The 27,799-nt window shown below is 38.3% G+C and overlaps 1 protein-coding gene across 1 annotated transcript in view; it reads right to left on the bottom strand.

Moving 5' to 3' along the window:
* GRIK2 (glutamate ionotropic receptor kainate type subunit 2) overlaps window positions 1-27,799 on the bottom strand; it is a 421,372-nt gene that overhangs the window by 274,339 nt on the left and 119,234 nt on the right. Inside the window, exon 2 of the mRNA XM_061989233.1 lies at window positions 2,735-2,902. Coding sequence (XP_061845217.1) covers window positions 2,735-2,902 — 168 coding nt within the window. The remainder of the gene's footprint in view (window positions 1-2,734; window positions 2,903-27,799) is intronic.

The following is a 27,799-nucleotide window of genomic DNA, read 5'->3' on the forward strand; positions in this document are numbered from 1 at the left end:
TCTAATGCATTCCAGAGACTATGCTGGAATACCTTTTTATTAGTGCAGAGCACCGGTGGTTTCAATGAACCTCTCATATACACACAGGATCTCCAATGCGTTTCTGAGCATCGAATCAGGGCCTAAATGACTAGCTTGATAAGGAAAAAAACCCATTTATGCTAATATTGCCCTTCCTAAGAGTAATCAACAAGCTTTATGCAAATGTCAGTAAATGGGATCACTAGCAACAGCAATAGCTACCAGATGGCTTTTCAATGGGCTTTTTTTCCTGTTTCTGAGATTTGAATAATGAAATGCTTTCACATGTGATTTAATACAGCATTGGCTCTATCAGATGCATAACAATTTTTGTAGTGCATCGAAGGATACTTTGTTTGCATTTACTTTATTCTTCCCAGAAACAGTATCTTGAAAATCCCATCTTGCCTTCAGGTTATCTTTCATATTGTACCTTTAAAAACCCATTAATGCTTCATCTATATTCAACTTCAAAAGTATGAGCTACTGAGAGGTCTAAACAGGCAATTTTTGATGCAGCGCCTGCCTGCTCACTAATGGACATAATCATGAACCACAAAAAGAGGCAAATGCTTAAACCTCATTGTTAAAACTCTGCTTTGGAGCCATCATAATAAAATGAACCATTTTATGTTAACCTTAAGCTTTTGATTATGAACTAAAGCACCTGTCAGCACAAATGTAGTTGGCTGTATTGTGAATTGATGAAACAAAAAGCTATTAGCACTGGAAGATTATATAGATTTTGATACAGCCTGACCAGTTACAAATAGTTGCATTCTCATCCAAGATGCAAGCAGGAACAATGAATGTATGCAGTCCTTTCAATGTGTCCAATCAATGGCATGCTGCCACTCTAACTTCAGATATAGTCTATCAAGAATCAGGCACATAATATCAGTAGGGACCAAGGAGTCCCAAGTAGGGACTAAAAGTATTTGTGTTGTCTCAGGAAAAGCCTTAAAAAGCTAAAAGATTGCAGAACAAATTTCTCTGCTTTCTACACCTTCACTTTCTACACCCTTTACCTCCTCCTTCTCAGGAGATAAACTGTCCCATTAAATTACACAGGAAAGTATGTGCTGGAGTCAGAAAGGAGATGAATTTGAAAGATGAGGAGGAAAGGAGAAAGAAGGGGCCAGAAATAAGGATCAGCCCAATTATTCACTGTTGCCTGGACGTGGAAAGGAAAGGGCAGTCTTTCACAGAACCTACTTTAATCCATCATCCAAAACACCAGAGTAACAACTGAAAAATACTTTGTTAAAGGTGTTGTTTGCCTCTTTCTTCCTCCACACACTCTCCTCTGCAAAGAAACCATCTTGTTGGGCTTATATACTTAGCCTATAATATTTTACATGAATCAAAGCATCTTACAACAACCAGACTATGTGTATTCCTGTACAAATGTGAATACTGTCTATTTTCATTCTTAACCAAAACAGTCTATATTAGATTTTTTTGTTTAGCAAATAAACAGATCAAACAGGTGAGCCAGATTAACACTGTATGTTACAGCAAGAGGAAAAAAGACATTTCTCATCATTTCTAAGCTGTGTTTTTTAATCAAGATTATATTCCACTTCTAAGGTGTATGTCTTTTACATTCATCCTGACACAGCAACTTTTCCCTCTGTAGAGTTTCTAATGTGGCCTCAAATGTTTTTATTCATCTTAACCTAGGATAACACCACAAATCTCTTATTGTATGAAGCATATTGGGACTGGATCACTTGGCAGGTTTAGGTTAGAGACCTGTCATAGGAAATACAGGTTGACATTTGATTCTTTCACCCTTCTTTTTTCCATGTTAAGCATAACATTTATATGAAATTGACTCTTCAATCTATAAAGATCCCTATTTTTAAAGACCATGTAAGAGTTCTGACACAGGCTTTGTATTTTTCTCCTACAAACACCTATTGAACTTGCTGGGGTTTTCACTTTCTAGGATATGGCAGTGATGCAGTACAACTTGCATCTATTGTCATGGCCTTGAATGTAAAGCCATCTGAAAACTTCCATTTCTGTGAGAATCAAAGATTAGAAAATGTAGAAAAAATGTTGAAAGTTATGTTTAACTTTTCACTTTCTTTTAGACAAATCATTTCTAATGAGGAGAATACTGCTAAACCCAGGCCTAGATATTCACCTGATAGTGAGATTCTTAAGCACAGACTTAATATTTAGGCTTACTTTTATGCCTTCTTGACAGGAGACACACAACATTACAAGTGCTTGTTCCTATTTGAGGTCCACACTTGATTAACCATTTGATACATTCATATGTTAAAGGTATTTGTGGAGATAGATTTAAAGTGATTGAACATTTAAAATCAGAGCCTTCTTGCAGCTTCATTAGAATTGGGGGGCATTTGACATTTCCCAGGGACCATACCTGGAAGTAGTCACTTCTCACCCCAAAGGATTCAAAAACACCCTAGTCACTAAGCTCAGGGGAAAAAAAACCAGATTTTAAATATTTAAAGAAGTATCTTTTAAACAGCAGAGGTTGGAGCAAAGGTGACAATGTAATTTTCAGGCAGTTACCATCACAGCCTTCAAGGGATCATCTTTAAAGCAATTCTTTAATGTCAGCCACAAACCTGCAGTTTCATTGAATATGGCTTTATTAAACAGACATTTTTTCAGGTAGGTAAACCAAGTGGCTCCTACTTGCTCATTAGAAATAATGAAATATGCAAAAGGTTACCTTTTTTGGATGCTTCAAAACTGTCATAAAGGTTTATCTTTTGGGTATCGTACGTTAATGTGGTGTTTGGCAGAAGAGTTCTGTTTCTGTTGATTGTGTTCACAGCGAATCTGAAGGCTAATTCTTCTGCTCCCATTGGACCAGATTCCACACACTCAAAAATGCCTCCTGGTAGTGGGAGAAAGAGAAAAAAACCAAACCACTAGTAAACCAAAATGGCATACAACAACATTAGGAAATATCATCACATTAGGAAAAGATTCATCAGCCTGAAAGATTTAGTTTAAGAAACCTGATAGAATGCAACTCATGAATCCATCCCATGATTTTGGTGAGGTTTAGGTCAACCCATAAATGGAGCAACAGATCAAACACCTTAAAGAAAACTTCCTGACTAGGTTATTTTCCAAACAGCATTGATTTTAATATCGTGATAAAAAGGGTGTGACAATATAAAGTGACCACCTTATTAAAAAGAACAATAAGAGATGAAGGAAGAATATGTAATCATTATTTTCCATAGTTAAACTGAAATGATTACATTCACCTTCTTCAGATCAACCACCACCTATATGTGAAGATTTCTGGCTTCTTGTTTTCTACTGTTCTAGACTAATGATATATCTATAACAAACAGGAATGTTCACAGCCTCTAAAGGATCATAGAACTGGGATGCCCTAAACTTCCTCCAGAAATAATAACATAGTGATATTTTATCATGCATGTGTGCCTGAACAGATAAATGTGATGAGCAAAGAGTTCAAATATTGCTCATTTGCAGTGAGTCACATGCTAACCTGATTCTCAGCAAATACAGGAATCTAGCAGCAGCACCCTGCATAAGCTTGATGATGCAATGAAAGCACCCCAGACAGAGTGTGCTACAGGAGCAGGACATGCCTCAAATGCTAGGCAATTTCTAGAATGCTTCTGAGACAGCCCTAATCTTAAATGAAGCAAATAAGTCCGTGAGATGATGCTGTGCTTCAGTTCTTTTCTCATTAATGAGATATCATTGCCCATGAAATGTAAATTCATACATACTTTGTCTTAACATCATTTATTTTTGAGACTGTAAAGGCCAATGATACCATGACAATAACAGTAATTTGAAGATGTGTCCTTACTAGGGTGACAGAGAATTCCTCAGAAAAACAATCAGCATCTGTATGGCCTCCTCGGTCCCCATAATAACAGCCTCTGTCAATACCAATGAATGGCCGTCTTCTGAGGATAACTAATGTCCTGGTTTCAGCTGGGATAGGCTTCATTTACTTCCTAGTAGCTGCCACAGACCTCTGTTTTGGATTTGTGTTAAAAACAGCTTGGATAACACAGGAATGTTTTGGTCACTGCTGAGTACTGCTTGCACAGTGTCAAGGCCTTTTCTGCTTCTCACATTGCCCTGACAGCAGGTAGGCTGAGGAGGGCACAAGAAGCTGGGAGGGAGCATGGGCAGGATAGCTGATCTGATCTAGCCAAAGAGATATTCCATTCCATACAATACCTTGCCCAGTATACAAACTGGAGGACATTGTCAGGGAGGCACAGATTGCTGCTTGGGCATCGACAGGGGATGTGCATCTTTTTTCTCTTGGCTTTGTTTCTCTCTCTTTGTTATATTCCTTTTAATTATTATTATATTTACTTATCATTATTGTTAGGTTTCTTAATTATAACATTGTTCTTATCTCAATCTACAAGTTTTGGCTTTGTTTTGTGGGTTTTTTTCCCCTATTCTTCTCCCCATCCTATGGAAGGGAAGTGAGTAAGCAGCTTTATGGTGCTTAGTTCCTGGCTGGGATTAAACCACAATACCTAATTAATTCCACCATTGTATCTGTGCAAGAAACATTTTGCATTCACTTTATCCTAGCTTGTGTTTGTTGATTTCCAAAGTAACCTTGCTACCTGACTCTGTATGGTCTGAAAAAAATGATTCAACAGTCCACTACTTTCTCAGCAAGAAGCTCTCAGAATCTGAACATACAGGAACCGAGTTAGATTGAACTTTGCAAACTACCATCAGCTTGTAAACAGTCTTGTTGAGCAGCCAAGTAGATAAATGTGGTAGGTTGACCTTGGTTGGATGCCAGGTGCTCACCAAGTTTCTCTATCACTGCCCTCTCCAGAGAAAGCCAGGGAGAGAAGAAAATAGGATGTAAGCCTTATGGGTTGAGATAATGGCAGGTTAATAAAGTAACAGCTGATGTCATATGGTATGAAATATCCCTTTGGTCACTTTGGGTCAGCTGTCCTGGCCATGTCCCCTCCCAGGACCCTGCCCACCCCCAGCATACAAGTGAAGGTGGGAGAAGAAACATTGGAGAGACAGCCTCAATGTTGTATGAACAGTAGCCAAAACATAGTACTATCAAACCATTTCTAAAGCAAAAAGAATGTATTAAGCTGTCAACATTCCCTTTCTGATACTATTAAATATGAAAAGGCTTTTCAGTTTTGCAAACTTTCTGCCTCTTCCATTTGTTTCTCACTACAAGATGGAGCTGTTACCGTTTTTTTTTCTGCAGATGAGTCCTTAAATTCCTTATGAGAGCCCTGGGGGCAGATGTTCAAATAATGTAAATTTAAAAGCATAAGCACTAACCACTGAGATGAGATGTGACTAATAATAATTTAAACATTAGTCATTTAAAACTGAGAAGATGCTTGCTTAAGAAAAGATTTAGTTACCATCCAGAGGGACCTTGTGACAGGCTTGAGAAGTGGGCCCATGTAAACCTCGTGAAGTTCAACAAGGCCAAGTACAAGGTCCTGCACATGGATTGGAGCAATTCCAAGCACAAATACAGGCTGGGTAAAGAATTGGCTTGGAAGCAGCTCAACAGAAGAATTGCAGCTGTTAGTAAATGAAAAACTGAATATGAAACAGCAATGAACAATTGCAGCCCAAAAAGCCAACTGTATCCTGAACAGAGGTGAATCTGTTCCTCTGACTCACTCTTATGAGACCCCCACCTGGAACATTGCATCCAGCTCTGGGGTCTCCATCATAAGAAGGATATGGACCAGTTGGAGCAAATCTGGAGAAGGGCCACAAAGATAATCAGGATAGAACACCACTGCCATGAGGACAGGCTGAGAGAGTTGGACTTGCTCAGCCTAGAGAACAGAAGGCTCTGGGGAGATCTTGGAGCAACCTTCTAGTACCTAAAGGAGCCTACAAGAAAGTAGGGGGCAGACTTCTCACAAAGATATTATAGTGACAGGACAAGGAGTTATGGCTTTAAACTGAAACAGGGCAGATTCAGGTTAGATGTAAGGAAGAAGTGCTTTACTGTAAGCGTAAGGAGGCACAGGAACAGGTTGCCCAGAGAGGCTGTGGATGCTCCATCCCTGTAAATGTTCAAGGCCAGGTTGGATAGAGTTTTGATCAACCTGGCCTTGTGGAAAGTGTCTCTGCCCATGGAAAAGAGTCAGAAGTAGATGAACTTTAAGGTCCTTTCCAACCCAAACTACTGTAAGATACCTAAGGGAGATCATCTAAACTAATTGAGCATAGATTGTATCTATATAACCAGTAATCAATATTGACAATGATTCAGAAGCCCAAAGCAGAAGGAACTTGAAAAACATTCAAGCAAATGTAGGCCTAGTACATTTAAAAACTGAAAAGATAACCACGTTTATTTACACAATAATGCAATATTAACAGGAGAGGCAACCTACTGCTTGTGATATTAATAAAGTGTTCAGGAAAATATAGTTTAATAGACAAAATTTTGTGCTGCTTAAGGTTTAGAGAATCTAAACATTATTAATCAAACTGTGACACATAGGAGAATCCTATTTTGATTTGGAGAATGTGTTTTAATTTGTTGAAGAGCTAAAAATTGATGAATAAATGGTATGTGTATGAAGAGACATGAAAAAATACAAGTATTTTTCTACTAACATAACGAAAATTAAGATCGATTTTATAGGCTTTCCTAAGGCATCTGGAAAAGTTATTCAAATGCATTTGAATAAGCCAGTATCATATACACAGCTATTAAAAAAATAAAGATTATATCCTGAGTTACAATGGATTCATAACAAGAAATGAGCTTTACAACATCTCTTTTTCCTCCCTGTAATTTTCACATTGGAAGTTTTCTTTCATTTCAATGGGTTTGAAGCTCAATATAATCTTTGTTCTCTGTTCCTGCATTTTTCATCCTGCTCCTTTCTAAATTCTCAGGCTGGGAAATTCCTTGTCAAAGATGAAGCCACTACTCTCATCATGAGATAAAATAAAAATGGATTTTGACCTCTTGTGTCTGGGTAATTCCTAATGGTAGTGACAGACCCTCATGTAGTAAGACAATTTTATGAAGATGAAATACCTCCTGCAAGCAGCAACGACATGTAATTTCCCACATGCACCATTCAGTGGTTTCTTCCCTCACTCACACGTTCACTGTCCCTGTGATAAATGTATCCCCTGCAAAACTTGCAGCATATGGTCTGTTTGCCTCAGGGTAAATTTCCATTCCTAAGGAAAACAGAGGTAGACTAGCCTGTTTCTGTTGTCCTATGATGAAGATATTTTGCTAGGAGGTAGGAAGACATAGTTTTTGATTCCTGCTCCTGAATATTTCCACTTTTTACACTAGATAGACACTGAATAAAAAATAAGAATCTTAGAGGAATATATATTAGACCATATACTTGCAGTTTCTTATCAATTTTCTGACTTGTAGGATGTCAAACTTCAACTAGTTTCCTTTCAGTTTTATGCTACATCCGTATCTGCTCAAGCAACAGGGGAAGAGCATCCCATAATTAAATATTTGGATGCTGGCAGGTGTAGGTTCATCTTAAACTTTACACTAAGAGGACACTCAAATAAACAGGTTCTCCAATTGCACCATGTCCTACTAATATGTAAAATTCCTGAAAAGGCTATGTTCCTCCATGGAGAAGAACAGCTGCCAGATTTGGCCAACTTAATACTGCACACATGGCACCACCATTTTTTAATTGAACATCTAAGTAGTTTAAATTGAACTCATACACTAAACACAGCAAGAGCTTAGGCAGACATATCCCTGCATTCTGAGTATCAGAATATAGTCACAAAACAGCTCCTTATTCTCCAGATGAGAGCTGTTTTAAGTGAGTGTGGAAGTTTGTGCTTCAGATGTTTTCAGGATGCTCAGCAAAGGCATGTAAACGGATTCTATGATTCAGATATTGACAGGAATGGTCTCTATTGCTGCATAAGGTTCATAAAAATGAATGGCTTTCCTCTTTAGGGTATACTCAATTATAAAGGGATAGTGGTATCTAGAAACTGTTTTAGATATATAGGTATAGGTATAGGTATAGGTATAGATATATAGATATAGATATAGATATAATGTTATGGCACACAGTCAGGTTGCTCCCTCCCAAGCAGGTTATTCTTTACTGCTATTGTTCCTTGTATTCAAGATAGTCTTGTTAATAATCAAATTGAGAAATGCACTGAATACTCTCAGATAAGTACACAGAAAAGTCATAAATCTCATCCTTGTGTGCTGGGTTCATGTGGAGCTGCTTGTGCCTGGTAACAGGGGGAGGGGGCTGCAGTGCTGCCCCTGTAAATAGTTCCCAAAACTTCTCCTGGCTGAGTTAGACCCACCTCTGGCCTGGCTGAGCCAATCTGGCACCTCTGCCAGCACTAAGAAGGGAAATTTGCAGTGCATAGGAGGAGGTAGAAGTGTGGAATAAAATAGAGGTGACCACATAGACCCCATAGTCAGTGAAGGAGGAAAGGAGAAGGAGCATCAGACAAAAGACGTCCCTGAAGCTGGCGGCAAGAAGGCAGCTGTGTCCCTGCAACCCATGGAGGACAATGGTGGAACTGGGTCTCCCACAGCTCCAGGAGGAACTTGTGCCCAAGTGGAAGATTATCACAGACCTCATGTCACAGGAGGGGAGAGGAGCTGCAACCCTCAGGATGAAGGCCGTGGGAGCGGCCCGTGCAGGGCTGTCTGGCCCGTGAGCAGGGAGGCCCGGCCAGGAGCCACCTGCCCTGAGGAGACACAAGTGGTAGGAGCCACAGAATGGTAGGGGTTGGTAGGGACCTTTAGAGATCATCCAGTGCAACCCCCCTGCAGAAGCAGGGTCATCTAGATCAGGTCACACAGGAACGTGTCCAGGTGGGTCTTGAAGACCTCCAAGGAAGGAGCCTCCACACCCTTCCTGGGCAGCCTGGGCCAGGGCTCCCTCACCCTCATAGTGAAACAGCTATTCCCTGACCTCTTGAGCCATTCAGGGATGGAAGAATGAAAGACACAGAGATCAGGTGCCTGAGCCCAGGAAGAGGGGAAGGATGGTGGTGGAAGAGGACCTTAAAGGGCTGGTTATACCTTTCATCATTGCCCTACTCTGTATATTCAATCTGATGTTTTTCCTGTGTGTTCTGGTTTTGGTTGGAGGCAGATTAAATTTTGTTTTCTTCCCCAAGTTGAAAAGCCTTTTGTTTGTGTAGCCCAGGACTGTAAGGGGCAAGCAAGATCTCCCTGTCCTTAGGGAGTTCCAAAGGCCCTCGGTATTTTTCTCTTTCCCAGCCTGTCAAGAAGAGGAGGAGTGGCTGCTCATGGTTCTTGGCTCCTCACTGGGCCTAGACCATGACTTATTGATATGTGGACAAACAGCCAAGAAAATGCCTAGATCTAACAGCTTGAAAAAATGCAGATGTGGGGGTTTGTCTTACTTTTAACATAATTTATAGACTCATAATAGACAGAAACATCAGTTCTCACATAACACCAGCAGCACAACCTAGAGAAAACGGCTGAATTTTCACTGCTACATCGAAAGAGAGACAGAAAACTTCAAGGAGTATTAAAATTTACATTTACTGCTTAGCTTACTTTAGTGGCTTTATGTAAGACTCCTTCATAGCAGTTCACCTCTGCCCTGTAAGAGTGACACTGGGGAATATGGCATCACATAGCTACAGAGCAATCTGTAGCTCATGAAGCTTTATTGACTGTGTACAGTAGGGGACTGCTATATAGCTGAACACCTCTTTTTTTACTGCCATGTTAACCACTTAGCAAAAGCTCATTAGATTTTAGTAATGATCAACACCTGCATAATCTCAATGATAAGGAATGTTTAAGTCAGGCCAGTTCAAGACATATTTGCAAGAGTAATTGTAAAACAATCTTTAAATACCGTGTCTTTTAAAGTGTTTTCCATAATACTACAAATCTTTTATTAATCCTGATTTACTAGAACTGCTTTTACTGAACCTGAAATCCACTTGGATTTTTCACCACAGCTGTTACTATTGAGAAAACATTTATATGACTAAGGTCTTTTACCATAACCAATAGAGAAAATCCAGTCATCAGTGTAATACTGATGTAATAATAGTTTCTTGAGAAAAAGAAATCACTGAAAAAAGTTATAGTAATATTTTACCAAGATGGACAATATATAGCACCTAAAATAGTATGAGTAGTGTAGATGTCTTTATTATTTTTTAAAGAAAAAAAATCTAAAGATCTTAAAAACAATGAATCCCCCCAAAAAGTTGCTCTGAAATTGTTCAAATGAAAAAAGTCTGCAATTTCCACTTTCAAAAGCTGAAGAATTGCCATTTTTAATTAACAAGCCACCTTGATTTTCTCCAATGTTAAAATAATTTTCTCAAACAAAAAAATCAAAAGTGATTTGTAAATCTCTCCTCCTTTTACACACAGAGAACTTTTGAAATAGATGCATGACATAAAACCCGAGCTGCTGTTACAGACTAGAAATAATCCACATTCAAGTAAGCTTCAAAAGTGTCTCAGTGGAAGTACAAACAAGCAAAACAGCAAACATAGCTGATACTAAATCAAAGAATTTCTCCTTTGTTTCTACTGTGTCAGAGGTTTGTTTCAGTAGAAATGAATGTTAATTATAGTACCTACAGGGTATTATCCAATCTGTGCCCTCTAAACTTTTAAGCATGGAAGAGAAGCACATGTTACCTCAAATTATAATGTGAAAATTCAATTTACAGACTACTTTAAATTACTGAATCTAAAATAATCCCTTTTTGATATCATTTGATTTCAACTGTCCACACAGAACTAAAGCTTCCATTGTTAGGCAGCATCAGGAATTTACCAGACTAATTTTTCAATGTGAAATCAAGAAAATCAAGAAATTTAAAAATGAGCTCATCTTAATATAGCATTGTTGGCATTAAAGTTATGGAAACATTAACAATAATAATTTAAATTTTAACTATTATTTCCCTCTGTGAAAGTGTAAGATGAAGCATTTTCTTTTATAACAGCAAAGTAATTTGATAAAGATCTCATACAAAGGCTAGTTTACTAATACATGTAATTTGTTTCATGTTATAATCATAGTATTGTCATGCATCAATCTGCACAAATTTATCAACAGCTGTGGAGATCTTTATTAATAATTTATAAAATATAGCATCAGCCACATGGTGACATAAGCACCACTTTTTTAATGATGCGCTAACTTTGAAAATATAATAATGTAAATCTATCATAGAATGGTCATAGAATGGTAGGGTTGGAAGGGACCTTTATACATCATCTAGTCCACTCCTCCTGCAGAAACAGGCTCACTTAGATCAGGTCACACAGGAACGTGTCCAGGTGGGTCTTGAAGACCTCCAAGGAAGGAGCCTCCACACCCTCCCTGGGCAGCCTGTTTCACTGAAACAGTTTGTTCTTATGTTTAAGTGGAACTTTTTGTGTTTCAGCTTCATCCCATCACCCCTTGCCCTGTTGCTAGCTACTTTAGAAAAAAGGGATGTCCCAACCTCCTGACACCCACCCTTTAGATACTTATAAATGTTAATAAAATCTCCCCTCAGTCTCCTCTTCTCCAGACTAAACAGCCCCAGGTCCCGCAGCCTTTCCTCATATGAAAGTTGTTCCAATGCCCTGATCATCTTGGTGGCCCTGTGCTGGCCTCTCTCCAGCACTTCCCTGTCCCTCTTGAGCTGAGGAGCCCAGAACTGGACACAGGACTCCAGATGAGGCCTCACCAGGGCAGAGCAGAGGGGGAGCAGAACCTCCCTTGACCTGCTGCCCACACTCTTCTTGATACATCCCAGGCTGCCATTGACCTTCTTAAGTAACCTATCTTAAGTAACATTATAAAAAGTGTCCAAAAGCCCAGAAAATATTACTTTTTTAAAAAAAAAGTCTCTTCTCATCATTTTAATTTTAAAACACAAATATGTTTAAATTATACTAATAAACTTATCTGAGGTCACATAGGAGTTCAATGATTTTGTTTTTCCTCTTCACCTCAGACAAATACTTTGAATAGAAGAAAACTACGGTGCCTGGATCTAATCCTAAAGTGGCAAATATAAACCTCTGGTTCTGACTATTTCACATTCAAAAGGCATGAACTCTCACACTGCCATTGGTTGATTTACCTGGAAAAATGAGAAAAAGGAGCAACTGGTTTCTGTGAACAAGGTATCTCTGATAAACAACTTTTCTAAGATAAAAAGAGAATTAAGAGACAATTAAACAAGTCTATCAAAATAGTCCCATTCTTGAATTTTGTTCCAGACAGAAACAAGAGGCTAAAATGTATTTCTGTTCTGTATTTATAAGAAGCATATATCTAACCTGGTAACCTTTATGATGTCTTTGAACCATACTGAACCATATTTTGAACTGATACTAATGTGTCCACGTGCAAATGCTACAGCAAAAGGAGATTTTTGTTATGTGCTGTGCTCCAGTCTTGAAACTGGTCATTTGGGGCTGTTTAGTCTAGAAAAGAGGAGACTGAGGGGAGATCTTATTAACAGTTACAAATATCTAAATGATGGATGTCAGGAGGTTGGGACAGCACTATCATAGGACCTAGCAACAGGACAAGGGGTGATGGGATGAAGCTGGAACACAAGAAGTTCCACTTAAATATAAGAACAAACTATTTTACTGTGAGATGAGGGAGTCCTGGCCCAGGCTGACCAGGGAGGGTGTGGAGGCTCCTTCCTTGGAGGTCAAGACCCACCTGTACATGTGTTCCTGTGTGACCTGATCTAGGTGACCCTGCTTCTGCAGGGGGGTTGGACTGGATGATCTCTAAAGGTCCCTTCCAACCCTACCATTCTATTATTCTAATCAGAGCCAACGATTACATAAGGTAGTATCTACATGTAAAGGGATAAAAAGTCAAAGGCATATTATTGAGAGGTCAGTGGATGCTAGCGTACTACCAACACTTGCAGAGATGGAAGTCATGGCTTTTTGAAATTGTGAAGGGTCTAGAGTTCTCCAAATACAGGCTAGAAGACAATAAAGAGGCTCATCTGAAAAACCCAGTATCACTGACATGGTCTAGATGACACTGGGAGTGTGGTAGGTGCTTTACTACAGTGACTGGCCAGCGTTGCTGGCTGAAGGCATTTTAGCTCTAATCAAGCATGTTATGGACTGCAATGATAATGCTGTTTCAGATACCTCTGTGGACTGAAAATCTACAGAGGGGTTTCAAAGACCTCCATAAAGGTTGCCAGGTTAGACGTGTGCTCCCTATAAATATAGAACAAAATCACATTTTAGTCCCTTGTTTCTGTCTGGAACAAAACTCAAGAACATGAATCACTGTCATGCAAGACACTAAAAGCAAATGAAAAAAACTTCTCCTTTACAGCTTTCTCCATAAAACAATACAGCTTCATTTTTTTTTAATATCAATCCAAGATACAGCAGTGTGAATCTGGACTGTCATGTTTTTATCATTCCTTTTCTATATTATATTGAAAACTTTCTGAATCTCACCACAGGAAGAAGTAAAAGGATCACTTGACATAGAAAACTCTGCTTATTTGACTTTGAAGTCATTTTTATGTGCATAAGTCACTGTGGGGAGAGAGAGTAGAGCTGTATCCTCTACCCATACTGAGTGTGCATAGGGTTTGGAAGAGGGAAGCAGCATCTGCAATTCCTGGGCTTTATTTTCGTTGCTAGTGATTTCCTGGGTGACTTCACACAAGAAGCATTTGAGAAAAATAAATATCTCACCCTAAACCAGATGTAACACGCCCTTCAATATTGCAATAGATGCACAAATACTGGAAAATCAGTAACATGCTTTGAAATGAGACATCATTTACTTTAAAGGCATTGAAGGAGTCGTTGTAGGAAGGCATGATCACAGAACCATGCAAATCCTGCACTATAAAACCCATAGAAATATTACCCTCAACATCAAAGTTATTTTTTAATCATTACTTTAGTGCAGTTGCATGAAACTGGCAACTTTAAGACACACTCCTCCTGAAAGGATTTATATTATCCACTGATTTAAGACAAGTAAAACTGTTTATTTTCTGAGTGTAAAACACATAAGAGGCTAAACATCCAGTCAGTGTCAGATTTATCTTGAAAATTGAATGTTAAATTATATACCGAAATGGGAAGAGTTTGTTTTGTCTTTATTAAATGTGTGACAGCAGTAAGGGATAATATGAGGAAATGACCTCATTTGAGTAACTGCTTCTTTAACTTCTAAAACTGATGAAAAAGACTTTTCAAAGTGAGTACACACACATTATAACTGTCTTTCAAATCTTATTTTATATATATATATATGATGCCTTCTAACTTCTTTAAAGCCAGACGTGACAAACACTGCCTGTCAGAATCTTACCTTTCATCAGCACATCAAGTCCAAACATGCTTTGAAAAGACATAAATAAAAATACTACTAAAAAAAGTATTACTAGACTGGAATATGCAGCATCTGGTAACATCCACGCTTATGAATATTACTCCTTTCAGTCAGAATATCAACGGATCATGGCTAAAGATTACAAGCAAAGTAGGAACATCTAAACACATTTATCTGCAGTGTTAGAATGTACTATCCTTAAGTTTTCTTCCCTTTATAAGGATATCCATTAGCTTTCTCTGACACACTAAGCAATTTATTGCAGAATACACTTGATAATTTCAGTGCAATTATTGCACTGTAATATTTAGTCTCTCATGTAACAAAAGGATACAAAACACTAAATTAAATGTAACTACAGAAATGGCCTCGGGAGACTTGTAAAATGTGCTTTTCATTACTCTGGGTAACAAAATGGTTTAAAATGTCTTTTCACACCTTTGTTTCATTCCCTTTTGTCTAAAAAGGCAGTCAACACCCTGATGAAAAGCTTTTCAGTCTCCATGAACAAAAGTTGTTCTTCCAAAACTTCTTTGGAGAAGATAATAGGAAAGATTAAATACTTAGGTTTTACAGTTAAAGTTTCACAAAGACTAATGCAAAAAACTTATATCCTTTTCTAGGCTACTTACTGGCCAGTTATAATCTTCAAACTTGCCTAAGTTTCATATGAATCATAGATTTTATTCTAGAAAGATTCATAAAACGTATCAGAGCACTGACAAAAACAGTTCCCTAACCTTCTCATAAAGACTGAAGATAAATGCTAACAATATGGCATTAGACCAGGATTTTTCCATTACACTGAATGCTATTCATTCTTGTTCTCAAAAATTGATTTGTGGCTGGAATCACATTTTGGAAGCCAAACTGTACACAGACAATGAAGTGAGTTTTATCCATGCTTTCATTTGCTTTTAAACAACAAAATATATGTGACTCACTCGGGAGAAATAAGTAAACCTTAAAAGAATTGTATTTCTAAATTAACTCCTGCAATATTATGTTATCTGACACTAATATGTCCACATGCAAAAAAGGAGATTCTTTTTCTCTTTTTTGTTCAGTTTTGTTTTAATAAGGTAAACAAGAATCAGGAAAGAATGTAAGACTCAGATCTCATCATTATAATTTCTCAGGCAGGACTTTGAAACATTGCACACCTAATTTGTCCAAAGAAATCCACAGCAGTTACCAGGAATCACTTGTTGATTCCATGGAAAGCTAAAGTTTCCCACTAACTGTAGGCAGGTAAGCATGTAGAGAAATACTGCAGTGTAAAAAAGCTCATGTGAGGACCCCTTGGAAGGTAAAGATGAAGCAGAAAAGTGCCTAAACCTTCACAGAAGTCAGAAGGCTCGTATTTGGTAGAAGCTGAAAGCACAGATTACAGGGAAGAGACCTTCAATGAAATATACTGCCTGTGATTATATGGCTATTATTTTTCTTCAAACAAACAACATGTTAAATCACTTGTCCATAAAGCAGAAAAGAGATTCTGTTATATACTGAACTCTAATCATGTGCCTCACTGTTCAGAGCGATGCCTCAATCAGCATTGCTGATTAACCAGGCATATACTGGCACATAACATAATTATCAACTTTGTCTGGAGATAGGCTACCATATAGACAGGAATTTGCTGTCTGTAAGATCCAGAAAACAATAAGAATCCTGAAGTTATCACATACTTCAATATAACTTCCATTGGGTATGAAATAGAAGCCAGCCAGTGATTTCTGGATCGTTTCTTATCTCAAATACATCAGTTCCACAAATAACAAGAGAGATAATTAAATTTCAAGTTACTTGAAAGATTTTGCATAACATTTCTCTTCTAAATATTACAGAAAAGATGCACAAATTTTGCCATTGCTTCATATTTCTGAAGTAATTCAATGGATATTATAAATACCAATTTAAAAGCGTGCTGATGCATATGAAAGCTGAGTGTTGCAGAAACTGATTCGTATGAAGAACAGATTCTAGTGAGCTCTTGAAACAAGCAAGCAAATATGTTTAATGAGGCAGAAAAGGATCTCTTTCAGTATAGTACATACCAGAGATAAAACAGTGGTGTTCAACTCAGAGCCTACAGAAATATTATTGAAAGGACTTGGGAAAGTGTCAGAGCAGAAGGTAAAAACATTTGATCTGAAGCAGAGATACTGAATACACTCCTCTCTCCTTTGCAGAACATTTGACTGTCATTTCTTTTTCTTCATAAATACTCTATTGTCTTTTCCAACAGAGGGAAAGCATTTATATTCCTAATGACTGAAATGTGACTGTTATGTGCAAATTGCACTTCCACAATACATCCTTTCACTCTCTTTTAATATATATCCCAGAATTCAGCACTGGTTGTTATCTCAAGCTTGGGTTTAGATTGATCATCGAGTTCTATGCAGATATTTTGGTTTATTAAGAGACTAAATGCTAAGCAGTTATCAGTTAATATGATAATTATACTCTAAAAAGTTGTTCACTAATTTGATAATTATGTTTTCATTACTGAATTGGAAGCCTCTTGATAAAAACTGAAAAGTTGTTTTGGCAGGAAAGCAGAAGTTATGCATCCTACCTTATCTCAACCCTATATATGGATTCAATATTAAGTGTTGCTTTATAGAAAGCATTTTTATTCACTTTTCTCTGTATTTTTCTAGTACATGGACAAACTCTTCTAGCTAGATACATGTTCAACCAGAATATCCTTATCTAGTGGGACCACAATATTAGATTTCTTATTTACAAGGGTATACATTAAAGTCCAAAATGTTTTAAACTACTTTATGCAAAGTGAAGATTTGTATTTGTAACAACAGAAGACTACATAGTAAAATTTATTAAGAAGTTTTTTCATGCAGTATGATCAGTTCCTTCCCCATGCTGAAGCTTGTGGTTTGGTGTTTTTAAACATCTCCAAAGAGGAGACATTTTTTCCATTAATAATGTGTAATATAAACTGTTTTTTCAAGAAACTTATATCTTAACAACTGCATTTGTGTCTGCCTAAAATAGTATCTTCACTAAATCTCACTCTGCTTCAAGCATACAAACAGCCATTCTAGCCAACTTTTTCCACAAAATAGAGGTCTACAACCCATGTTTTCAGATACTTATAACTGAAAGAATCACTCCATTTATTTTCATTAGGAAAATAGTCTAAATACCAGCAATAAAACAAGGCAAGAAAGGATAATCTGCAAGACAAAATCTACATGAGCTGTATAGTGTGGAAGCTCTACTTTTATATCAATATCTTGCACAATGCACATAGCTTCAACTCCCTAAATGAAGGCAGGGAAGATATGACTGAATTTGAAGATACTGATGTTTAAAAGCCCATAAGTGTGCTAGGAGTTCAAGTTCTCTTTATATTCAATGGATCTTGGAGAACAGTTCAGTTCTCCTGGGCACAGTCATCTAGGACTCAAAGCAAGCATGCACAGATGGACAATGCTGAAGCTAGCTAGCCCACCTGGCCTCTGTTACAGAAAAAGGAGCATGTCTTTCCCACATCTCATGTCTTTCCTACACAGGTGGCTCTAAAACACAAATACATATCGAATTTCAGCAATCTTTTTAGCAGCTTCTCAGTACAGCTTGACCATTTTGTCTGCTAACTTCCATGGACTAAAAGGGAAGTTTGGGTACATGACACACATATGTATTTGAGCCTTTAACCAAATCCAGCTTATTTGAAAACAGACACAATAGATCTGGATAAGGTAAAGAAAATGCAGCAAAAAAAATAGTGAATTTTACATATGAAATGAATGAGAAAGGGCAAGTCAGCCTGGAAAAGAGACAGCTTAGACTAAGGCAGAGCTCTGCAAAAACATGCATGTGATGCAAATGGTGGGTACATTATTCTCTGTTGTTGTTTCCTCATATATATAACTAGAGGTCCTTACTTGATGCTAATGATAGCATTTTCAATATTAATTTTCACTCTCTGTGGATCTGTGACTTAAGGAAACCAAACAAGAAGGAGATCACAGTGTAGCAGACAGCTAAGTTACTGTCTCCTACAGTGGTTTAAAATCCAGTACCATTACAAGACAAAATAGGTCTTCATTCTGGAGCTGGAGAATTGTACTTCTTTCTAATGATGTGAAGTTGTGATACTTGCAGTAGGTAGCTTTGTGTAATACAGGTTTATCTAGCAGGCAATTTGTGGGCTGAGAGAGAACACTTCTGTAAATGTTTTCTGGATTATCTCCATTTTGTGTTTGTTGTGAAGAGTTTGTTCTCTCTTCCAAGTATACCTAAATTATTTCATATTTCTCAAGAACAGCTGACAGATTAAAGTCCTAATAAATGTGTCTTTAGTGACACACAACAAATTGGAAATATATATGTATCAAATGGAAAGATAAGATACAGTCATACTAAATATTTTGGTGGTGTCAACACATTTTTACCACTTTCTAGACCCCTAACACATTTCTTCTGTATCAAATACAAGCATGATTGACCTTTTTTTCCATGTAGGCCTCTATATTAGTACAGATTCTCCTGTGTTGAAGCTCCATATGTTTAAAATATGGAAAACCTTGAAATCATTATTATATTTGAACAAAGCAATAGATTATTTGAGTTAATTATAGATTATTAGATTTCAATTTAGGAGAAGTGATTAAAGCTTTATTATTAAACTAATTTCAATCACAGAGTAAATTTTGGGTAGTAATTAAGACCAAAACCTATCAGTTATTTTAAACTCTTAAGTCTTGTGCAACAGTTGGTCTCGTGGCTGTCATCATTCAGAAATTACACTGATCTCAGGAAACAAGGAGTAGCCTGAATTTAGTGCAAGTACTGAAATTCAACCATTTTTGCCTTTAAAAATGTTTATTTAGCTTTTTCTAGTCCTTAAAGATCCAGATCTTCCACTAGTAAAGCCTCAGTGACAATTGGACTGGATTGAATTATTTGGCTTTGCTGTTTATTTACATCTTGAGCTCATCAGCCCAGCAGTTTAAGCTTATTTGCAGCCACAGTTAATGGCAACATTGAGTAGTAAAGAAAAATTTGGGGGAGACACAAAACAAGATTCAGTTGCCTAAAAACAGACATTTGTTATCTTTTCAGACTGCCTGAGATTCTCTTGGGGAGCAACCTGTAGAAGCTGGGAGATAGGGCAAAGGACTCAATGGAGTTGCAAATGGTTTAGTGATGGTGGTTGTAGGCAATACATCTCATAGCACCTGTGTTATAGGAGCTGACTTTCATTCACTGGGTTGGATTCAATTTCACCTCTTAGTTCTCCATAAGGTGAATGTCCCTTCTGAGTTGGTTATGGTAAGCAACCTTGACAGCCTTCCTTAAAATAAAGTGACCCTGCTTCTGCAGGGTGGTTGGACTTGATCTCTAAAGGTCCCTTCCAACTCTACCATTCTATGATCCTGAAAGTACTATTTAAAAGAGCTCAGATTTCCCCACTGTTCCTTGTTGAACACACAAATCCAGCACTGCTTAATGCTCTTGTGTAACCCTCAATGATTTCCTGCAGGTGAAACTGTTTCTCACTAAAGAATGTTATAAATCTTACTTTAACAACCCTTCTGAAGATGATACACAAAGCAGACCTATACAAAGTGGTATTAGCCAGTTTCAGGTACACAGACCTGCACCCACTTAAAAAGAAGATGCATATACATTTTGTCTGAACTTGCTGCTTTTCACACAACTGAGACATCGTTACTTGGCAATGAATGCTCAAATAACTAACACAAAACAAGTTACATATTAGTGGTCATTTTCTGATCAAGCTAAACCAAATTTACTCCTGCAGGGGGGTTGGACTGGATGATCTCTAAAAGTCCCTTCCAACACCTACCATTCTGTGATTCTATGATTGGAAATCAGCTTTCCTTAAGCCAGTATGTACCTAGTGATAAAAACATAATTGGAATTACTTATATTAAAAAGAAATTCCAGTCTTTTGGTGGTGTGTTGAAAAGATCTGTAAAGGTAGAGCTTGCACAGGTGATAGGTGTACAAAATTCATCCTATTAGACTGAAGTTAGAATGATAGTTCCCACTATAGTACAAAACAAAAGGCATGTGTAGAGACTGATTCAAAATAGCTAAATTAAAAGGCTCTTGGCATGTGTCCTTTTTCTTCCTCTGTGTTATAGAGCTTAGATGAGTTAAAGCTTGCCCTTCAATACTTTTTTCCTGGTGATCCTCCTCTATGTGTGTGCATCTGCACGTGAGCATGGGAGATACATGCACATGAACTGATAACAATATAAAGGACTTAGAGCAAGAGCTTTCTGACTCAGTACAATTATATGCTCATAATTAATTTCCTATTTAAACACTAGTGTGCTTCTCATTCTTTACCAGTTGCCTTTTGTTACCATGTTTCTATTTAACAAAGACATAAATATTTCTTTTGATGTTTCTGGTTTTATTGGGGCTTAATTATTTACTGTTAACTGCATTTTGAAACAGATTACTGTCACCAAACACCTTTTGTCTATTGTGGGGGTCCCTACTTCTTGCTTTTTTTCCCACAAATAATCAAAAAGACTCCACACAGGGATTTTCCCTTGAATAGCATGCTGTAAATGTGCTCAACAAATTATACCTGTCCATACCCTGTAAGTAAGCAGGGATTTCGTTAGAATTGACACAGGTAAAAGCATATCAGTCCACAGAGAAAAGCAGCAGCAAGCAGGGCTAAGTTGTCACACAGATGAAGATATAATGTAAATTAGATGTAAATAACATTGCCTCAAATTATTAGCCTATCATTCCTAGTGATCACTTTTGAGAAAAAACAGCTTTTCTGGCCTTTCCTATCGATTTATGCAAAGCACTAGCCTCAGTGTCTATAATCCAATTCAAATCTGTAATGAGTCAGACGTGTGCAAAGGCCTGCTCAGAATGAACAGTGACAACTTAGTTGAAATGCTGCTCATGCCATGGAAACAATGAAGTGTGACACTTTTGTCTGTTACATCTGACAACAGGTTTTACTGGGAAAGAAAGTCAGAGTCATTTCTTCTGTTTTTCAGAAAGGTGGCAATATAGAAGAATTAAACATATACTTTGAGGGAGCCCAAGCTGTTTCTTTGCCTTTTCCACAGGTGTATTAAGCTGTTTTCTAAATTTATTTGATAATTTGAATATTCATTAGTTTTTAGCTTTCCCTGTATTGAAGTCTATACATAGCTCCCTCTGAAAGGCTTCTGTGACATTTAAGATACTTCTTGAAAAACATGTTTTCCTTCAGCTGAAGCCTGATCTCCAAAGTGTGTCTTTCATTTTGCCTGTGCTGAGGTGTTTACTGGAGGCATGTGTAGAAAATATGGCAACTATCTCAATCTGTGGTGACTTAGCATAATTTATATGACAGATAGATACTGAAGCAAAACATGGTGAATTAGTAAAACTATTTTTAACATGGATTAGTGCTGCAAGGACCTTAAATATAACTTTTGCCCATAATAGTTTGTTAATAAAATAAAACCTTTAGATCAAAAATGTATACATCCACTTTCCAGAATGATTTTCAGCTCAAACTTCCCTAAGCCCTAGTAATACATCTTTTATTTTGGTGTTGTTTTCTACAATGTTATGTAGAGCTATGAAAGTTCAGATTTCTCATGAATATGGGGTAATTTTAAACTAGATTAACCTGCTTCTGCAGGGGGGTTGGACTAGATGATGTCTAAAAGTCCCTTCCAACCTCTACTATTCTATGATTGTACAATTAGCTGTAATCTTTCATTCTGAATTTTTACATCATAGATTAAAAAGCTATTTTCAGTACTTGTAAGGGCTTCAAATCAGATTCTGCCTTCCTTCATCTCCATGATGTAACTTTTCATTAGATGTAGGGCAGCATATATACACCTCTGCTCTATTCAAGGATGCAGATAGCTCTGTTCTTTCCAACCAACAGGCTCAGAAAGTGCAATCATTTTAGGCTGTTTGTGGACTGCAGTATTGCTAATGCTAGAGAGCAGATATGAAGGCAGTGTACTGCAAAAATAATGCAGAAATGGATTACTGAACCACTGATCCAAAACAAACAAGGAGTATGAATGTATCAGCTGGTCACTCAAGCCTAAAATAGGAGTCCTGCTCCAATCCTCATTTCCGAAAGCTGTTTCTGGATCCTACAGAACAATTGACTGGATAGGTTTAAATTCATGGACCTTCAGAAGCAACAAAATATTTAAATAAATACATTCTAAATATATTTGAACTCTCTTCACTGCTCTGAATGGTTCAGCTCAAAGATCTTATGCTCCAGGCTAGAAATTGCTTGTTGATTGTGTCTTATGTGTAGCTCTAGCAAATGACAGGCAACTATAATCAGAAAGGAGGCTAATCAGCAGGAGTGTTTCACATGTGCAACCCTTTGTATGTATTACTGTAGGTAATTACTGTTGATAGTATTAGAGAATAAAGTATATGTAACAGTCTTGCCCAGCTATTTAACTATATATACAAAGAAATACAAGGAGTGATTTAGACTTCAGATGATGTTTTCTTGTTTAATGATTTTTGCAAAACACAGATTTCCTAATTTCAGTAAGTTATGCTAATGTGTTTATTTTAGAAAAGAAAGATATTTGGCTTGGCTTTTTCATAGAATCACGGAATGGTAGAGTTGAAAGGGACCTTTAGAGATCATCCAGTCCAACCCCCCTGCAGGAGCAGGGTCACCTAGACCAGGTCACAGAGGAACGTGTCCAGGTGGGTCTTGAAGACTTCCAAGGAAGGAGCCTCCACACCCTCCCTGGGCAGCCTGGGCCAGCCTTTTTATCTCATTTATCAAAATGTGTCTCTAAAGCCTATGTGGGGTCTTTAAAGAAATGAAAATAAGTCTCAGCTTCACCAGTTCTCACCACAGAATGCAGGGGACTCTGCTCCAGCACACCTCCTACTCTCTTTCATCACTGACCTTGGAGTCCGCATGGTTGTCTCTCTCATTGTTCCTACTCCTTGCACCACCACCAGCAAGAAGAAGAAGAAGGGGCAGAAGAACGAAGAAGATGGAGGAAGAAACCTCCCCTTCAGGCTTCTTCTTAAAAAGTGATGGTGGAGGCATCTAATTGGCTCAGCCCCAGCAGTGGGTCTGGGTCAGAGCTGGGGAGAGTTGTGAGAAACTTCTGATAGGAGCCATCTTTACAGCCCCTTCCCCCTTACTAGAAAATGCTGTCATGTCAAATCATGACAGTCTTGAAGACCTCCAAGGAAGGAGCCTCCACACCCTCCCTGGGCAGCCTGTTCCACTGCTCCGTCACCCTCATAGTAAAGAAGATTTTCCTTATGTTTAAATGGAACTTGTGTTCCAGCTTCATCCCATCACCCCTTGTCCTGTTGCTGGCTACTATAGAAAAGAGGGATGTCCCAATCTCCTGACACTCACCATTTAGATATTTATAAATGTTAATAAGATCTCCCCTCAGTCTCCTCTTCTCCAGACTAAACAGCCCCAGGTCCCGCAGCCTTTCCTCATATGAAAGATGCTCCAGTCCCCTGATCATCTTGGTGGCCCTGTGCTGGCCTCTCTCCAAAGTTCTCTGTCTCTCTTGAGCTGCTTTTCCACTTCTGCTCAGGTTCTTTTACACTTTTTTTGCTGTTTCAAATTGCCCTTTAACAGAAATGGAAAAAAGAAAAGTTCCAAATTAAAATTTCAAAATATTGCTTTTCACATCTTCTTCAATGTGACACGTTGGTATCCTCAGATTAATGTGTTCTTTCCCACTGCTCAATGATGGCAATGAAACCTGGGAAACCCACAGATTTCTTCAGTTTTTCTATCTGGAAATCAAAGCACTCAGAAGCCTAGAAATGTGACAACTGAACATGCTCATTCAGCCATGTACTGGATTTGATTGGGATGGAGTTTTCTTCAGAGCAGCCCATAGGGTGCTGTGGTTTAGGCTCAGTTAAAACAGCGTTGATAACATGGCAATGTAAATGTTATACTTCTGAGCAGTGTTTTCACAGTGCCAAGGCCTTCCTTGTTTCTTCACTCTGCCACTTCAGTAATAGACTGGAATTGGGCAAGAAGATGAGAGGGGACACAGCCAGGACTGCTCACTTGAGTTGACCAAAGTGGTGTTCCATATCATCTAACATCATGCTCACTAATTAAACTAGGGATGGGGTTTTTCCAAGGTCCCATCCCTTGGGGACTGACCTGGGCATTGGTCTACTCATGGTGAGTAGTTGCTTTTTAATTACTCATTCTTTACTTTACCTTCACTTATTGCAACTGCCTTTATCTCAATCCATGAATTTTTGCCCTTCCAATTTTCTCTTCTAACCCTCTAGGAGTGTGGAGACAATCCACCACAATTTATGGCTACCTTCTCCATCACACTGTTGATTGTCAGGAAGAATATTTGAAGGACTCTGTTTGGACATGCCTATATTTGTCCTTGAATTTAGCCACTTGGGGTTTGTTTGCAACCCTGTGCTTCAAGGTCATAGTTGCACACTACAAATGTATATAGCATCTAGAACTTCTGTATCTGATTGGTTCAGAGGTGAGAATAGGTTGCACATTCCCTGTAGCTTCATGTTATTTATCAAAGAATTGCTGCTGTTTAAACAATTGTGTTTTGCTTTGTTGTTATTAATGAGAAATAATACTAAATACACTGAATTGGAAAATCAAGAGGTTTGATAGTCTAAATACTGATAAAACAAAGGAACTGATGGTTAGATTTACTTGGCATTAGTTATGAGTTATAAGTTTTCCCCCACATTTCCAACTTACCAGTTCCATGGCATTGCATTTCCTTCCTCTTAGCAACCTATTTATAACTCTGTCCCCCATACATTTACATTCCTTGCTTCAGTACATTACCAATATTTAATGACATCTTTAGGGCTGTGTCTGCAAAAATGTTTTACAAACTGTTCATTTGGTCCTAAAGCCTGGAAGATAGTTGCTCATTTTTTTGGAAGTGAGCAAGATGCTCAGGGGACTGGAACATCCTTCATATGAGGAAAGGCTGCAGGAACTGGGGCTGTTTAGTCTGGAGAAGAGGAGACTGAGGGGGGGATCTCATTAACATTTACAAATATCTAAATGGTGAGTGTCAGGAGGTTGGGACATCCCTTTTTTCTATAGTAGCCAGCAACAGGACAAGGGGTGATGGGATGAAGCTGGAACACAAAAAGTTCCATTGAAACATAAGAAAATGTATTTCAGTGTTTGAGTGAGGGAGCCCTGGCCCAGGCTGCCCCAGAAGGGTTATGGGGGCTCTTTCCTTGGAGGTCTTCAAGACCTACCTGGACATGTTCCTGTGTGACCTGATCTAGGTGACCCTGCTTCTGCAGGGGGATTGGACTGGATCATCTCTAGAGTTCCCTTCCAACCCCTACCATTCTATGATTCTATGAATAGCCTCCTTGCATAGCACTGATTAATTGTTTTACAGTTCTCATAACTCAAATGACTGAAAACTCTAGAAATTTCTAAAGAAAAAAAAAGACAGATCTAGATTGAGTCAAAATTTGTGTCAATTTCTCTTGCTTCACTACTACAACTTTGTTTGCAGGAGAGTGTAAGTCTGCATAGTCATAGGCCATCATAGTTGCCTCAACCCTTACCCTGCAACTCCTGTCACACTGTCTGCAGTCAAATCCCCTGATAGTCATAGAATCACAGAATGGTAGGGATTGGAAGGGACCTTTAGAGATCATCCAGTCCAACCCCCCTGCAGAAGCAGGGTCACCTAGTGACAGGTCACACAGGAACGTGTCCAGGCAGGTCTTGAAGACCTCCAAGGAAGGAGACTCCACAAATAGTATTGTATTCCATTCCAGAAACATTGTTTGCTTACAGCATCAAGCTATAGGTACAGCTTATTATCAGAGTTTGTTCCAAATACTAACTTGGAGCAGAGTGAATTAATGCTCTCCACCTGTGCACCACTAGAAATGTGCATCTAACAGTGCACACCACAAATAAGCAATTAAAAATTAACTCAATTTGTCAGGGACCTGAGCACTCTTGCCAGCAGAAGGACCATTAACAAAGGGCAGTAAAAAGCAAATGTAATACCTGTCCTGAGAATCCCTGTTAGGTTCAACCTTATTAATTACTTGAATGAGGGTAAAAGCACATTGACTACATTAACACAGCTCCCTGAACTAAAAGGTTCTGCAGCTACTACCGAGAGCAGGAATAACATGCAATCAACAAAACAGATTCCATTTAACAAAAAAAATGTGTGTGAGCTGAGTGAAAGTCAGGAAAAGTATTATTATCAAAGACACTTCATTTAAATCATTAAAGGAACAGCAGCAAAAAAAAGGGTAACATCTATGTATGATGTTTCACAGACCAGCAGTGCAATATGTCATAGTTGAAGTATCACATCAAAGCCAAGGAAGGTTATGGCTCTAAGAAGAATTTACCTGAAACAGTGTACAAAACTAAACATTTAAGAGGAGGGTAGAGAGTAGGAAGGAGAAAATTAAGCCCAGGAAAACTTGGTGAAGAGCATCAAAAGAACAAACAACTAGAAAAGTCAAGAAGGGCTGTAAAATTCATGACTCTGCAAATAGAGTGCAACATTTCTCTCTCAGGGCACCTTCTTTTTGTTCAAGTGCATGAGATTTCCTTCTCAACTATGGATGAGTAAAGTACTATGAGGAGGAATTTATCACAATCAGAGATGAAAACTAATATAAGAATTGCCAGGAAAGTTTGCTCAGCCTTTAGGAGCACAGCCCCATAGATAGAGTCACTAACACAATGAAGGCAGAAAAACTGAAATAGACAATTCTAAAGACACTGAGTAGACATCTCTAAAACTTTTACTCATCAGAACAGCCTAAGTCAATAACATCTATATAAGTATGGATATACCTTGGCATTCCACGTGGCTTTCTATAAAATCTCTTTCATATATTTACTTAATTTACTCTAAGGTGCTAAAACATGCACCAAGCACTGAGGAATGTTGCTACTGGAAAGAGTAAGATCATACAATGGTAGAGTTGGAAGGGACATTTAGAGAACATCCAAGTCCAACCCCCCTGCAGAAGCAGGGTCACCTAGATCAGGTCACACAGGAACGTGTCCAGGTGGGTCTTGAAGCCCTCCAAGGAAGGAGCCTCCACACCCTCCCTGGGCAGCCTGGGCCAGGGCTCCCTCACTCAAACACTGAAATAGTTTGTTCTTATGTTTAAGTGGAACTTTTTGTGTTCCAGCTTCATCCCATCACCCCTTGTCCTGTTGCTAGCTACTTTAGAAAAAAGGGATGTCCCAACCTCCTGACACCCACCCTTTAGATATTTATAAATGTTAATAAGATCCCCCTCAGTCTCCTCTTCTCCAGACTAAACAGCCCCAGGTCCTGCAGCCTTTCCTTGTATGAAAGATGCTCCAGTGCCCTGAT

The sequence above is a fragment of the Colius striatus genome, chromosome 2 (genome assembly GCF_028858725.1).
Source record: "Colius striatus isolate bColStr4 chromosome 2, bColStr4.1.hap1, whole genome shotgun sequence".
NCBI lineage: Eukaryota > Metazoa > Chordata > Aves > Coliiformes > Coliidae > Colius > Colius striatus.